Below are 16,933 nucleotides of genomic sequence, written 5' to 3'. Positions count from 1 at the left end.
AACACTCTAGCAACAGCACAGTGGGGATTCGCAGCTTGTTGAATGCTGAATCATTTATGCGAGCTCTGGCAAAATTTGGACAAGAAGCCGGTCCGAGGTCAACATGAGGAGCTTGTAAAACGGAGAATGCGGAACCTGCCGCGATAGAGATCGCTCAGAGACAGGCCAATATTATAGCGGGTAATAAATGTTCCGTCTGACAGCTTCACTGGCCATATTTTAACAATAAATGGCACAGGTGAGATGGAGTTCACAGTTTGTTTTAGCTGAAGGTCTCTGAACTCATCACTCACCACACAGCTACGCACACACAGAGACCTTCAGTCTGTCACATCACACACCCGACACACAGATTAACCGCTTTGCCACTGGTCAGCGAGCTGACAAACCACCTGCAAAGTGACCCCAGCTTAAAGTGTGCAGGAGAAAAAGACATAAATAAACGTGTGAAGAGAGATAAGCCACCTGCAGGGTTGAGGGAAACGCTCTGACGCCTGTCCCTCAAAGAGAGAGAGAGAGAAAAGAGAGGGAACGAAAGAGAATGACAGAAAAGGTGTCTGCAGGCAGGAAAGGAGATTCGGTTTAATAAGGACGAGAGAGAGGGAGAAGGTGTCACTCACAGAAATTAAAACATCTGTCTTTTTGAGCTCCTCACAGTGGGGTGGCCTCTGCCTGTCTCTGTCTGTGCAGGATCTCAGTGCTCACTGTATTCTCAAACCCAGGAAATTTGATTGCTTGTGAATTGTTCTTCAAGGGATAGTTTACATGAAAATGAACATTATGTAGTAATTTACACACCCTCATGCCATTCAAAGTACTTTTTTCTGAAGATTTTTACTTGAAATTGTGGTTTACGTGGTTCATAAAGTGCAAGTCAACTGCAATTTGGGAGTCAAAAAAACACATCTATTCTTTTCCTGAAAGAAAATACCATTGTTAAAAGAATAATCTACTCAAAAATAGGATATTTTGCCTGATGTTATCTTATATGTTACACTGAAAATATTATATTAAAAACGTCATATTTTCTATGTTCTTTAACTCAGGGGTGTCCAAACTCAGTTCTGGAGGGCCGATGTCTTGCATTGTTTAACTTCAACTTCCTTCAACATACCTCCCTGGAAGATTCTAATATACCTAGAAAGAGCTTAGCTGCATCCCAAATGGCACACTATGCACTTATGCACTATGTACTTATGCACTAACACACTCAACAGCATAGTACTTATATGTAGTGTCATTCCAAATGGAACACTTTCTTTACTAAGCGAAAATTCAAACCGTTTCCTAAATTGCTAAATTAATGAAATAAATAACCAAAGTACCAAATAATACCTGTCATGAGTATAATATAGTGTCCATCATTCCACACTTAATTTTTCCGGTTGAATGAGTGCATCATCTGGGTAATTAAAGTGCACTTATTATTTTTAGAGTTTTCGGTGTGAACACACTACTTACACTATTTATACTACAAAATGGCGTAGAATAGTGCATAAGTATGCGATTTGGGACTCACCTCTTGATTAGCTGGTTCAGGCGTGTTTAATTAGGGTTGGAACTAAAATATGCAGGACGCTATTTCTTAATTCCAAGAACACTGAAAACAGACTTGCGTTCTCGTGGAGACCAGTCTTGCCAAGTTACCTCAGAAAAACAAACTAAGGAGACCACGAGAACACAGAACGCATTCTGTGGGAATGAGATGCTGCATTCTTCCTGATGGTCACATGACCTTTACATGTTTTCAATCGAAAAATGTTTTAAACATCACAGCATTCATACAACTATTACTATATACTATGCATAAAAATATACTTTACAAATATACATTGCACAATACAAATAAAACTGATTTTAATACAAATTTCAGCAAATGATTTTCATGTTAATGTTTACTTTCACTCTTTGATTTAGGGAAACTCCTGGGATAAATAAGTTATATTTCTGAACTTTAATAAATAATCCATATAAAATGCTGCGCTTCCCACCTCCTTTATTCAGTCGCAATGACTTCTGGGAGTTCTCAAGCGAGTTTTGCTCTCAAGTCTGCATCAATGCGTCCTCAAAATCAAGAACATATCTGGGAACTTTTACACGTCCTCCGTTCTTGCGGTCTTAAGTTTTGGAACTGAACTTAGGCGGTTGATGATGACGTTACAAGAGAACACAAGTAAGAAGGCATATTAAGAAACAGCCACTGGCCCTCCAGGACCGCGTTTGGACACCCCTGCTTTAACTTATTTAAATATGTTAATCAGATTTCAACTTATTTTTTTAGTTATACAAAGTTTAAACTTAATATTTATAGTCAGTTTGGTTAATGTAAGTTGAGATGACTTGAAAAGTTCATTTGATTCATTAAAAACATTTAAAGATAGAAAGAACTTTTTTACAATGCAGATCTGTCTGTATTTCATTTTTCTATGGAACAGAAAAGATTTTTTGAAGAAAGCAGGTACCTGTTAGGATTCCCATTTACTTTAAATCAGTGGTCTCAAAATCAATTGCTGGAGGACCACAGCTCTGCATAGTTTAGCTCCAACCACCTCCAATTCACACCTTATTAGGATCAGCTGTGTTTGACTAGGGTTGGAGCAAAACTGTGCAGAGCTGTGGCCCTCCAGGAATCTAGTTAGAGAGCTATGCTTTATATTTATAGACAAGAAGTGCAATTGTAATCAAAAATATCATTTTTTTTTTTTAGATTATTCATCATATACAGCAGGTAAAAAGAAGTATTGAACTTGTCAGTTTTTTTTTCCAGAAAACATATTTATTAAGGTGGTATTGACCAAAATGTTTCATATATTTTGGGATTTATGTTTTTATTTTTCCCCACTTATTTACATTTTTTGAATCACATTATGATACCTTGTTATTTCTTCTGGCAGCTTGTAACCTTAAAAGTTGGAAAGAGTGACTTTTAACATTTTTATTACTTTAAAGTGACATTCTCTGAGTTGGTGTTACATATTACGGTACGATAACCTTGTAATAAACTGCCAGTACATTTTTCTGTTATTTTACAGATTTATTTCTCTATATATTATAAGAAATAACATTATATTATAAACTACTAACATGACAAAAAAAGTCACTTTGTTAAACTGTAGAGTTGAATTTTCAACATCAAAAGTAGACAGAGATCAAGGTCTCATAATGCTAATCACAACCGTAAATAAACAGAACACACAAAATACGGAAACTGTTAATTAACAGTTATTTTTACAGATATATATATATATATATATATATATATATATATATATATATATATATATATATATATATATATATATGTATATATATATATATATATATATATATATATATATATATATATATATATAGATAGATAGATAGATAGATAGATTTCAGCTGTGGCGGGTTAGACAGCCACTCCCACTAGCCACTTTGGCTGGTTGAAAATAATTTTTTATTTGTAGTTTTCTCAAAAGCAGGGTTCGACAATAAGAAGGGCCCAATATTCGTGCAAATGTGATCTTAGAATCGAGAAGCAGCATGACTGACAAAACTAATTGTGTTCGCGCAAGCAAAAGAAAGCATGAGAATACTGAATAAGAGGATGATCACTGGTGCGCACAGGTGATGTGATGCATGCTGCTTTATGTGTAGAGGTGATCTGGGACCTTTAGCCAGGGCAGATTACTCTGCATTGTTTTAGATACATAATAATAAGTCTTTTTTTTAAGAAAAGTTTTGTTGAATGTTGAAGAAAATTGCATGTATACACCAATATATGTCATGATTACCAGCGATCTCTAACCACCAGAGGTCGCTGTTAAGCACTCACTTTCACATGGACTACATCTTATGAACTACAGTACATATTCAGTCATGACACACACACACACACACCTGCTCCAGGTCTCCACTGATTGGACTCCCACAGCTGATGCTGCTTTTGGACTGATTGCACACTACTTTAGCAGCACACACACTCACTTCCTGGCCAAGACTTGTTTACCTGTAAAGTGACAATTCAACGCGTTTTCCTTAGTCTTGTTTCTCCATGTTTTGACCTTTGCCAAGTTTGTCTGTTTGTCCCTGTTCACTGCCTGCCTTCGGACCTCTCGCCTGTTATAGTGACTACACTCTAAAAAACGTTGGGTTATTTATTTAACCCAATGGTTGAGTTAAAAATATTTGGTGCTTTGTTGGGTTATTTTAAACCTTTTATTGGGTTATTTATTTAATAACTCGTCCAGTTGGGTTACAATTTTTGAATTTCAACAGTCAACTGATTGAACTGACACAGAACCACTGTATTAATATTCGCATGTTGATGTTGTTCTTGCGTTATAAAGTTTATGTAAGCTCCAATGCAATAATGTTATTTTTTTAATCAAATTGCCTCTCCGTGTCGTGTTTTTTATATCTGTTTCACCTGGACTCTTAATTATTGATGATACAAGCGTGCGCGCTTCATACCCGATCTACATGCGGATTAAAAAAAACACTTTCTCTACCTCCAGGTTCATCTCTACTGTTGTTTTGGAAAAAATAATACGCGTATTTGAGATATTCCGCCATCATTTTCGTCTTTAGGACCCAGCAGAGACATCAAACCGGAGTCGCGTCCAGTCTTGGTGAAGGTATGTTATGTTGTCTTAAAAAACACTGTCCTTTCGCTAGGAAACTATATTGTAACAACTAAATACTAATATAGACATATATATCTGCTACATTTTGTTCAGGAAGTTGCTAGTTTTCCCAAGAAGTACGGAATCAGAGCATTATATTATTATTGGTTATTATTCGCCGCTAGAGGGCACTGAATGGATCGCAACGTGAGGAAGTTATCCTCCTTGGACAAGAGCAGAGCTGAAGCTTGCTACATCGTCTTTTATCAGAAGAGGATTCATTATCCATTTCAAGGTACTTGATTATTAACTATTGAAAGGTAAATGTTATTACTGTTTGTGTGTACTATATTGAAAGCCCTGAAAATTGCATTTTCCCTACATCTTATACTAACCTACAGGGATGAAACCACAACCCTGATAATGTTAGATGCTAATAAAAATGTTTAATCGGTTATATATGTCATACAACAATTAAATATAAGCTTAAAAAAATATATAAGAATTGTAACATCTGCTAACTTTGTATAATAATAGTAGTAATATATGCTAATAAACAAAAATACAAAGCCCTTAAACATACATTGTCCTTGCCCAGTTTTCAATTCAGGTGAGATTTTAGCGATGCTGTGACCACTCAACTGATAAATATTGTCTGTCAGCTCATGTAAATTTGTGGTTTATTTTATTTTTTGTTTGTTTGTTCATTGTAGGTTGCTCTGGACAGAGCGAGCTTTAATCCTCGATAATCTTGTTGAGAAAGGTAAGAAAACAACAGCTCTGTAAAAATGTACAGATACACACACTTAAGCAGTATCATATACTGTAAAGGTGTCTTTACATCACCATATGTCTTAAAATCAAATTCTACATTTGTAATTCTTCTGTAAATGCATTTATACTTCTCTGAACAGCACCGGTAGTGTGTAAAGACACAAATGCCTCTTTCATAAGTGTTTCTGTGCCTTATTTCAGTGTGAATTTGGTATTAGACTCTGTATCAGGCATGAGGCCACAGGTAATTACAGATGACTGATATAGAGTCTAAGCACAGTTCAGAAATTTCAGAACTCCACTCCTGGAGCATTTGACCAAATAAATTGAGATATTACAGACATTAACCTATTTATATTAATTATTGCGTTATGACAGTTTACTGACAGGTTCCAGCTATTTCAGTAGAAATCTGTGATCAAGAGTTTGACTCTTTTGCAAGTTTCTGAGCATGAGATTCAAGCACACTGATGAACATCAGTGCACAATTGACCATGTAAAATGGACCTTATTTGCCCAACAAATTAGCAAATGTGATGCACCTTAACAACTCAAATAAAAGACTAATCCTGCAGCTAAAAGTGCACATTTTCATAGTTTTTTTTTTTCTCTTTATCTGATTAAGGTACCCCTGGAGATGACCACCTCCAGTTATCTTTTCTCCATTGCTAAACTGGGTAAATACATGATTTTTGTTGTTATTTGGTCCGGCATACATGTGTACATTTACAATTTCTGTTTTAAGGTTGGAGCGAACATCATTTGGTATATGGAGGAGGAGGTAACTAAACCATTCTTGGTGTGAAATTCCATAGCATTTTTTTCCTCTGTTGAAGTCAGTGGGAACGATCAAGTTTTTGATTTGCTTTGTCCTTTAAGTTATCATTTGTGGTCAGCAGAAAAAATAAATAAATAAATCAACAACTTGAGGGTAAGTAAATGATGAATACACCCAAAAATCGGTGAAACACCCACACACTCATTCAGCAGCAGAGGTGAATCCATCATGTCCTGGAGCTGGGTCAGTTGGCATTGCTGTGTGAAGTTTGCATGTCTCTCACAGTCCAAACGCATGCAGTTTAGGTAAATTTAATAAACTAAATTGGCCGTAGTGTGTGGGTGTTTCACTGATTTTTGGGTGTATTCATCATTTACTCACCCTCAAATTGTTGATTGATATTTTATTTATTTTTATTTCTGTTGACTCCAATGATAACTTTAAAGGACAAAGCAAATCAAAAACTTGATCGTCCCCACTGACTTCAACAGAAGACAAAAATGCTATGGAATTTCACTGTGGACCAAGAATGCTTTAGTTACCTTTATTGTTCAAAATATCATGTTTTGTGTTTTGAGATTTAGAACAAGGAGAGGGTGAATTACTGATGACAGAATTTCCATTTTTGTGTAAAATATCCCTTTAATAAATTCAGAGTACTGTTTGAATGGCATGGATTTAAGTGGTGTTTTCTTTATTTTTAGATTGCTCAGGACAGGTATTTTATACCCACACACCAAAGAAACTTTTTGAGGTTTTGGGAGATGCATCACTGCGGATCCTCTCGTATTGCAAAAAAAGAGAAGAGAGCCTTGGATCTACCAGTTCAAGCAAACATTTCATCTGGTGAGAATCCTGGATAACAGCTCTGTTTTAATCCCAATTTATAGCATTTCACCTTTGATATATAAGGGCTTGTTTTGGGATTAATTATTATGTATTTTCTGTTTGATATAAAGACAGCCTTGGAGATCCCGCTTTGGAGATGGTGCTTTAACAACTCAGCCTGCTATCCTTTCTCCACTGCCATACAAATTGTGCAGCAAGACGGTTCGGCCCTCATACCAGGAGGCAAAACAAGAATTTGTTGATTTGCGACTTATTTATGACAATAAATGTTGGACATTATTTAATTCATGTGTGTATATTTGTATTTCATTCAGTACTTAGAGGAGGAGGAGCAACAGAGACAGACCCTCTTGTCCTGCTGCTTGGGGATGAACTAAACTGCTCTCATTGTTATTGTAAAAGGAGTGCCACTAAATTCATGGATTTAAATAAAGCTTTGCCAATGTAATAAAAGCGGCGTATTTTTTTATTTACATATAAAGATGACTACTACTATAATAATAATTTATTATTATATAGTGGTTAAGCCACTTTTTGGCAAAATAACCCAACAAATTTGTTATTTTTATAACCCAAATTGTTGGGTTAACCTTATCAACCCAATGGATTGGGTTAAAATAATCTATGGGTTACCTGTTGGGTTATTATTAACCCAACTGTTTTAAGTGAGAAGTTATGTGCTGTGGGTAAAACCATGTGTCAATCCGGCGACCACCGCAGGTAATTTCAAACCAGTGGGAACACTGGTATAATAATCATTTTATTTATTTTAATCTTTCCTAATTTATTCAATAATTTAAAAAATCCTTGTCTGTAATTGTATTAGATGTTATTGAATATGTGTGTTCACCTCTGTAACCCCATGAATGTCTTCATTACTAAATATCAATTCTCTCATTTCCTTCGGTCAGGTATTATCATCACCTGTACACACACTACCTGCCGATGTCTCTGCTGTCAATGGTGGACCAGCTGGCCAACTGTGAGGACATCCTCATCAATTTCCTCATCTCTGCAGTGACCAAACTCCCGCCAATCAAAGTCACGCAGAAGAAGCAGTACAAGGAGACAATGATGCAGCAGGTACAAGTCTGGCTTGTAAATAGATGTGTGTGTGTGTGTCAGGGCGATTCCCTGTTGAGGTCAGAAGCGTCTGTGTAAGTGTGTGATGGATGGAGAGCCGGAGGGCTGAGAGGGTGTGTGGATCTGATTCAGCAGTATCGGCCTGTTTGATGAATGTCTTCATGGAAAGGCGAGATTAATGATTGACAGCAAGGTTGCAGTACTATCCTTCTCTCTGTCTGCCTGACTGACTCGCCCATTTTCCCATGCTCTCCACATCAACACTTTTCTTCTTTCTTACTTTTGTTTTTGCAATTGTTTGTCATATCTATGCATCTTCTCAAAACACTACTCTTCATTAATGATTACCCAGATATAATATATAATGGATAAAGTAAATCCAAGAGGTTGTTATTACAGAATAAGGCTTATCTCTTGTATAAGACTGATTTATTCTACAAAAACAACCATCTGGATGTACTTTATCCCACTAATTGCATGGCTACTTGCCCCAAAATATAAAAATTTGACAAAAAAAGCATTATTCTGAACCGTAATAGTTTTTTTATGCTTTAATTAAAGGAAAAGCTGTCAGAAACAGAAAGGATGAACGGAGCATACACTAATCTACATATTATTTACTCACAAAATAACAGCACCAAACCGTCAAAATTTGTTGCCGTGACAGACAACATTATATACATATGGATGTGAACGTAAGATGATTTGAAGTACCCGGATGAGCATGTGTTATTCAGCGGTTGTTATCTTGGAAAAACATACATTGGAATGACCAGAATCAGAATCAATGTTATGTGTATTTATAGTGCATTTATTGTGTATGGCCATACACCAAAATGCTTCACAATCATAAGGGGAGGGTCTCTCTACACCACCACCAGATTGCAGCATCCACTTGGATGATGCGATGGCAGCTGCAGGACCAGGGGTCTACCGGACAAAGGTGGGGGGACAGCTGTATGAGATCCAAAAGTTTACGTACATATAATTATTACTCACCTGTTTCAAATTGTTATAATAATTTAATAAGTTGTCTTGGGAGAGTAAACGTTACATTTTTAGAATACTATATCATTACTGAAGGAAATGAATGGAAATAAACAAGGACACAATCTTAACACTTAATTCGTTTATTCCTCTATAAGGAAAAAAGTGATAAAGCCAACAAAAGAGAGGCATGTATGCACTTTGTACTATGCATTTGAAAATAAATATTAGCAATCATAGAAATATAAACAAACAAAATTTAAAGGAGGGAAAAGGAACTAGAGTGGTGCCAAAGCAAAGAATTAAACAAAACCGAAAGCCACCTAAATTAGAACACAAGATCCCCTCTAAACTTAATAATGAAAATAAAAATGTGAAAAAGAAACCGAAATCTTCAGCTTATGCGATGCCAATGAAGTACTCTTCCTAAAATAATAAAAATACAAGAAGTGGCACTCTAGTGTTTCTAAACAATTCAAATAACTACTGGCAAAATGTATGTCGCGAAACTTGCTAACCTCATACTACACCCTAAACATATGTACTTTTTTGACAAGGAAAAGTATATACTTTTGAGTGTGTAACAGAAGAGTATGCAAGCTTTGGGACATACTACTTCCTCGTGAACAGATCATTCAGTTGCTTAGCTACGTCCCCTTTCAATGATCTCTACACATCATTCACATTTCTTTCATATTTAATTTACCTACCTTATTGAAGAAGCAGCAGCAGGATAACCTGCCATTCTCGAGTCTTTCATGCAGAGAAATCATCTCAGGTCATCAGATAATTATGCATTCAGAAGATAATGTCTAACCATATCTTGATATAAGTTCACATTGTTGTTGCAGATGAAATAAAACACGAAAACAATAATTAAATATTTTCTAGTTGGCTATTAATTAATAGTCATTCAAACAACTGTACTGAAGCCTCTCTACATTACGTTGGTCTTGCGCGTCCGCCATGTTTGTAGTTGATTTACACTTTTTACCCGACTTTGTAGTTTTAAATCAAACGTGCAATGTATTGTAGGAAATATTAGCAGTTAGAATATGGACGGTTCTACACTTCAAATTTTTAACAGAAATAGTAAACCATCTGGGTACCTTTGGCAACATACTATGGTTTGGGCATTACTAATTCTATTTTCGAATACTATTTAGGATGGATAGTATGAGAATTGGCACACATCATCAGACTCATGCGGGATTTTTGAATCATCTCGACCATCAGTGAGCATGTTTACATCCATATGTTTGTCTGCCTCGCAGCTGTTTTTGACTGTTTGGTGCTATCTTGTGACTGAATAATATGCAGTTAGTGTGTGCTCCATCAGCTCCAGTCAGCCATTTTCATTTCTGTTAGCTTTGAGTTTATTTAAAATATCAATAAAACTATTACGGCTCAGAACAATGTCCTGGATATACGTTATCCCTTAAGCTGCGGTCACACTGGACTGGAAACGCAATCTCATGCGATAAGTTTTGCAATTCGCTGCATTGCAAAGTTCAAGCTTGGTGAACTCTGACCTGCGAAATTGAATCACGTTACTGCGTGAGACCAATCAAAGATCAAAACTTGACCTTTTTGGACAGAAATTTTAAATATGGCCCAATCTCTTGCCTTTTTAAATGTCTAATCATCTTGTCTAATCTTGCCCCTTTTTGCAGCGCCGTACAACAGAATTTTACATGCTCAAACCTGCAGCATTAATTGGATATAATAATACAGCAGAACACTCTCATAACAGCCATGCAATAACCAATTTTCTAAACAATGATCCTAAATATGTTTGTGTTCCTTCAATTCCAAAGGCCGGATGCACGTAGCTGTTTATTAGCAGACCGTAATCTTTTTTTAACAAGGCGCTAGACGTCCTTCCACAGACTTCTTGGGGAATGTAAGGCCATAACTGTCGTCTGTTCTCTGAGTCGTGAAATGAACAGTCCGTGTTCGCTCTGTTTGCCAGTGTCTTCTAAAGTGCTGGCCAATTCCAGTAACATGTTCCCGCTCTCATTCATAATCTGCGAGGTGAACCGTACACAGACCTCTCTCTCTCTGTCTCTCTCAGGGCTCGAAGGCATCTCGGTGGGCTGATCCGGACCACTTTGCACAGCGTCAGTCCTGCATGAACTCTTTCACGAGCTGGTTCGGCTTCATGCCTCTCCTTCACTCTCAGCTGCGTCTGGATCCCGTCCTCTTCAAGGACCAGGTCTCCATCCTACGCAAGAAGTACAGAGACATCGAGCGATTGTGAGGGATCTAATCCCCACCACACGCTCCAGCGAACTCATCTGAGTATCTTGAAACAGCCCTGAAGTGTTCGATTCGCCTGGACTCATTAGAGAGCAGATACAAAAAAACACAATATATTCCATCTACGGACTAAATTATAATAAAATATGCAACACTGAATGGTTTTATCTGCAGCAGAAGGTTTTGCGTATGAATCACATATGAATTTGTTGTTATTGTCGGTGTTGTTGTTTTTAAGGGGCGCTGCACACATCGAACAGGAGACAAACTGTTGAAGTGGATGGAAAAACAGCTCAACAAGTCACCTATGCCTGCAATATGTATTTTAATTTCAATTATTTTTTTTAAGTTATCCTTTTTTTTTAAAGAAGTTAAAAAAATAAAATCTATGAATGCAAAGTGGGTTTGCACCCTAAATATTACTATTTTTTCTTCGTTTTTTTGCGTATTTGTCTTTTAGTAGCCCATTTCTTATTTCTTCAGTATTTATTTCTGATGATTTGAGAAGATCAGTCATAAATTATGTGATTTCCATAGGAAAGTTAGTTAGCATTTGAAAAGTTGAGTAATTTGTAAGCAGGGTATGTAATATTATTATTATTATTATTATTATTATTATTATTATTTCAACGGTGCTACAGCCCTTGCAGAGCCTTGGCCCCTTTAACCACTCCCCTCCAGCCTTCCTGATCAATTGCTCGATTTCTCCAAGCACACAATCCTAGGAAAAGTAGATCTTCTACGTCATCCAACCACCTCTTCTGTGGCCTGCCAGGACGTCTCCTTCCTTCCGGCTTTAGCTTGTACACTTTCTTAACACCTCTCTGTTTTGGCAATCTCTCTCTCAGACATCTTAACTGGTTTCTCTTTATTTCTGTGACCAGGCTTGACTCACCATATAGGTCTGCCACTTCTGCATTACTCCTTATCTGCCATTCACCTTGGTCACAGACTGGTCCATAGATCCTTTCAAGATCTTTATCTCCCATGTATTGAGAAGCAGTTCATCCCGAGCTGTTATTTCGCTGGCATGCATTACCACTGGTCGCAATACTGTACATTGTATGTATTATATACTCTGCTTAAAAAGGATATTTCGCACAAAAATGAAACTTTCCTCACCAATTACACACCCTCAAGTGGTTCTGAACTTTAATCAATTCTTTCTTTTTTCAAATTAAGATATCAGCCGTAAAAGTCAATGGTTGTTGGGTTTTTTCCCAACATTCTTCAGTAGATCTTCCATTTTCAAATCGTCCTTCTTTCAAATTAAAATATTATGAACACTGAGTTAGTTTACATGCACACCAATAATCCAATTTTAATATGATTATGACAATACTCTGATCAAGAGTCTATCATGTAAACAGCGATTTTTGATATTCTGACTAAAGTGATAATGCCTCACCATATATAATTGAACAAAACAAAAATTGAATTAAGACATGCGGAGTATGCCGGGTTTAGTCAATAGTTTCAGTGCAGTAAAGACATGTAAACATCTTAAACTATTACCGTTATGTAGGATTTTCACGACATTTTGCGACAGGATAGTCTGTACACACACGGCTGTTTGACACTTTTTTCTGTACCGACCAAATCAGTGAAGGACTACAGACACACAAATCGTGAAATGCAGAGGGTTTTTTTTCCCATACGGCGTGCTGTATTAAATTCCATTAAAACAACACTCCTCCAGCTCTTCAAACTCGCATTCAATATCTTGTTTGTCAATGGGGGAATGCATGAAATATTCCTGAATGAAAGTGAAAGTGCCAAACTGCAGGTAAAGTTGAGAAATTAAAATAAACACCCGGAATTACATTAAACTCCAGAGGAAATATGGATAGTGTGGTGACACAATGACGTTAATCGAATTATGTGCTGTAACATGTAAAACGGGATCATGAAATGAGCATTCAAAAAGCAACTCATGTAAACATCTTAATCATATTATTGTCTTATTCAGATTAAGGCAAATAGTTTGATTACTGATGTCAATGTAAACGTAGTCACTGTTAGAAACAAAAACAGATTTGACATGCATAGCAAGAAAAAATATATATACTAAGGAAGTCAACGGTTGTTTGTTTTTTCCCCAACATTCATAAGCATATCTTCCATTTTCAGATCAGTATGTCAGTGTAGGTCTACAGCAGGGAGAATAGAATTGGCCTCTGAGCAAGCTGAGAGCGGGTCATGTGAGCTCTACTGCTACTTCTATTGGCTGTCGCTTAAGAAAGTAGTTCTTCATTTGCATAAAGTTGAAGGATTCTCAACTTTGTCGTATTGCTCGACACGCCCACCTGGTCGCCAATGGTCACTGTCGCTCGCATAGTTGGAGGTTGCCGCAAGTCGCTCACTCCCTGTTGAATTCACTCGTAGTGTGAATGAGGCTTAAGACTCACAACTTCCAACAGAGGTTAGATGACCATAGAAAAATGACCAGACTGGTTTGAATGTGTAAAAAAACAGAACTGAGTATGCCTGTCTTGTATCAGTTTTTCAGGTTGATGTTGTGTAGGATGTATGGCACATTTTGGGCCCTGTAGTATCAATTGATCATTAAGTAAGTACCACAGCTTACAATCCATAAGTATTGTTGCTTACCATGTCTATCCCTTTATGACCACAGAGTCCATCTTGTGAAAACTACTTCCAGTCTCAAAACTTAAATCATAATCAAACTAGTTCTTGAAAATTTCAATCCAATGGAGTGCCTTTGAGATGTGCTGGATTGGAAGAATCATGTCATGGATATGCAGCCTACATACTGTATAAATCTCCCAAAACTGCATGACATTATCATATCAATAAGGACCAAATTTTCTTAGATGAATGTTTCCATACTGAATTATGGAAGGCAATTCTGAAGTTTCAACCCCACATTAGCATGGTGTACCTAATAAAATCTCCAGTGACTGTAGTTCAAAAAGTATATTCCAAATATACAAGTGGTTGTAAAGATACTTTGCAGTTTAAAATCAACTTTGATAGACACTTGATAAACGTTGACTTCTGGTTTCAATGTTTTTATTATTAGAAATTTTCGCAGACATTCACTTGAAAATACACTTTTTTAAAACATAAACATAAAACTTGCATTCTAACAATTAGACATTTGCAAAGAAAAAAATAAACATAAAATAATAAGTAAACCAACAACAAACAATGGTCATAAAAATAATAAACAAAAAAAATTAAAAATAAACATGCATTCCCCCAACCAACCACCCACCAGTGCTACCCAACAATAAACATAGGCACTAAAGGCATAGTAAACATATTAGTCACAAGTTTGTAAAAGGGAAATAAAAGGGGACCAATTTTTTTCAAATAACAAAACCTTGTCTATTAGGGTACATCTGATTTTTTCCAGATGTAATATACCGATTAACTCTGTCAGCCATAATTTAAAAGTTGGGACTTATTTTTTCTTCCAAAACAAAAGGCTGACTGAGCGTCACACCGCCCCGTAGCGTTCGTTTAAAAAAATGAAATGCAGCCATACGTACTTCCGGCTACGTAATTTGCTGTCTCCAGAAACATCCATAGGGCTACGTTTCCACAATAAGCCTGTGTTCAGTTTTTGCCAGAGATCAACCCATATGAAACAAACTGTTGTTGTACCCGTGTAATTCTCAAAAATTCTTCGGAAACTCCAAATACAATTAATATAGGATCTGGTTAAATCGGAATGTCTAATGTAACTGAAAAAACTTGAAATATTTTTTCCAGAAACTCTGTAATTTGGGACACAGCATAGGAATGAGACAGGTTGGAATCTAAAAACTGGGGAACTCTTTTCCACTTCTGGAAATGTTTTATTCAATTTACACTTGGCATAATGAAGCCTATGAAGCACTTTAAACTGAATGAGACAATGTCTTGCATTAAGGGAACATCTGTGAACCAGTTCAAGACTTTGTTCCCAAACACCACTTGGAATTTCTACTGCAAGTTCTTCTTCTCAAGCAGATTTAATGTTCTCCATCGATGGAGTTTTCATCTGTTCTAAACCTTTGTAAAGCAAGGAAATAGTACTACCATCTCTTATACATCTTTCCAGAAATGTGTCCAGATACATAGGTGACGCTGTGACATATTTAGAAATGTAAGACTTCACAAAGTCTCTTATTTGAAGGTATCTAAAGAAGTGATTAAAATGATTACTGTACTTCTCACACAGCTGCTGAAATGAAGCAGAATTTACATCTACATATAAATCCCCTACTTTTCGTAATCCTACACTTTTCCAAAACTCAAATACATTATCTAACATCGAAGGGCGAAAAGCGTGGTTAGCTGAGATGGAGAGCAAAAACGACATTTGGGTGAATTTGAAATGAGTCTTTAACTGTTTCCAAATATGAACAGAATTATGAATGACAGGGTTAAGATTATAAAGTGAACTAATTATTTCATAATAGTATTGCATTAATCGAATATGTAAGACTTTTCTACTGCTCTAACAGAAACCAATTTTCTCCCATTGGAATAAAGTCTATCCATGGTTTGCAGCCCATGGTCCATGGTTTACAGCCCAATAATAAGAAAGAACGGTAACACTTTATAATAACTACACACTGTAAATCATTTATTAAGCATTAGCAAATAGTGAATTCATTATTTGTTAAGCATTAACTCTACAATAACAAACGTTAGTAAGCAGTTTATAACTGCAGCTACAAATGCTGTATTCTTGACTTATAAGCAGCTTTATAATGTGCTTAATAATTGTATTTTCATACTTAGTTAATTATTTATTTTTCATTACTAAATTAAGTATTGCATTATTTACGAACCAGTTGTATTTAAAAGTAGTTGAGGGTTTTTAGGATCATTCAGAATGAGTTAGTAAACGATTAATAAACTGTTGAAATCAACGTTTATATGTCTTAATATTCAGGCATATACTAATAGTTAACTAATATGTTAATAAATTCTTTATTAACTCAACTTCATCCAGTTTTGTGACCTAATCTAAAGTGAGGACTATTTATGCTTTATAAATCCCTTATAAATGACAAATAAAGGCTCAATTCAATTCTAAATAGGAAAAATGACATTATTCATTCCTTTTCATTTAAAGAAACACAAATAAAACTGTATTTCAAATGAAAAATAAATGTTTGCAACCTTATCTAAAATAAAATAACTGTTTAAACATTGCATCTTATTATATTGTTAAATTATTATATTGTTGTTGTTGTTGTTTTATCCAATTTTATGTCGTATTTTGACACTCCTGTTATTTGGCAGTGTTTAAACTTTACAGTAATTTTATTTTTTAGAAAATATTGCAAATATTATTGTTCATTTGATTCTGAGCCTTTATTTGTCATTCAAAAGGGATTTATAAAGCATAAATAGTCCTCACTTTAGATTAGGTCACAAAATTGCGTGAAGTTGAGTTAATAAAGCATTTATTAACATATTAGTTAACTATTAGTATATGCCTGAATAATAAGATATGTAAATATTGATTTCAACAGTTTATTAATCATTTACTAACTCATTCTGAATGATCCTAAAAACCCTCAACTACTCTTAAATACAACTGGTTTGTAAATAATGCAATACTTAATTTAGTGAT

The 16,933-nt window shown here is 35.7% G+C and overlaps 1 protein-coding gene across 1 annotated transcript in view; it reads left to right on the top strand.

Annotated features, from left to right (window-relative positions):
• Positions 1–11,652, top strand: part of LOC130213711 (exostosin-1) — a 638,782-nt gene extending 627,130 nt beyond the window's left edge. The window contains exons 11-12 of the mRNA XM_056445469.1: positions 7,920–8,091; positions 11,153–11,652. Of these exons, the coding sequence (XP_056301444.1) occupies positions 7,920–8,091; positions 11,153–11,338 (358 nt within the window). The 3' untranslated portion in view covers positions 11,339–11,652. The remainder of the gene's footprint in view (positions 1–7,919; positions 8,092–11,152) is intronic.
• The last annotated feature ends 5,281 nt before the right edge of the window (positions 11,653–16,933 follow it).

Source organism: Danio aesculapii, chromosome 20 (genome assembly GCF_903798145.1).
Source record: "Danio aesculapii chromosome 20, fDanAes4.1, whole genome shotgun sequence".
NCBI classification, from domain to species: domain Eukaryota; kingdom Metazoa; phylum Chordata; class Actinopteri; order Cypriniformes; family Danionidae; genus Danio; species Danio aesculapii.
This window is presented reverse-complemented; position numbering and strand designations above follow the sequence as displayed.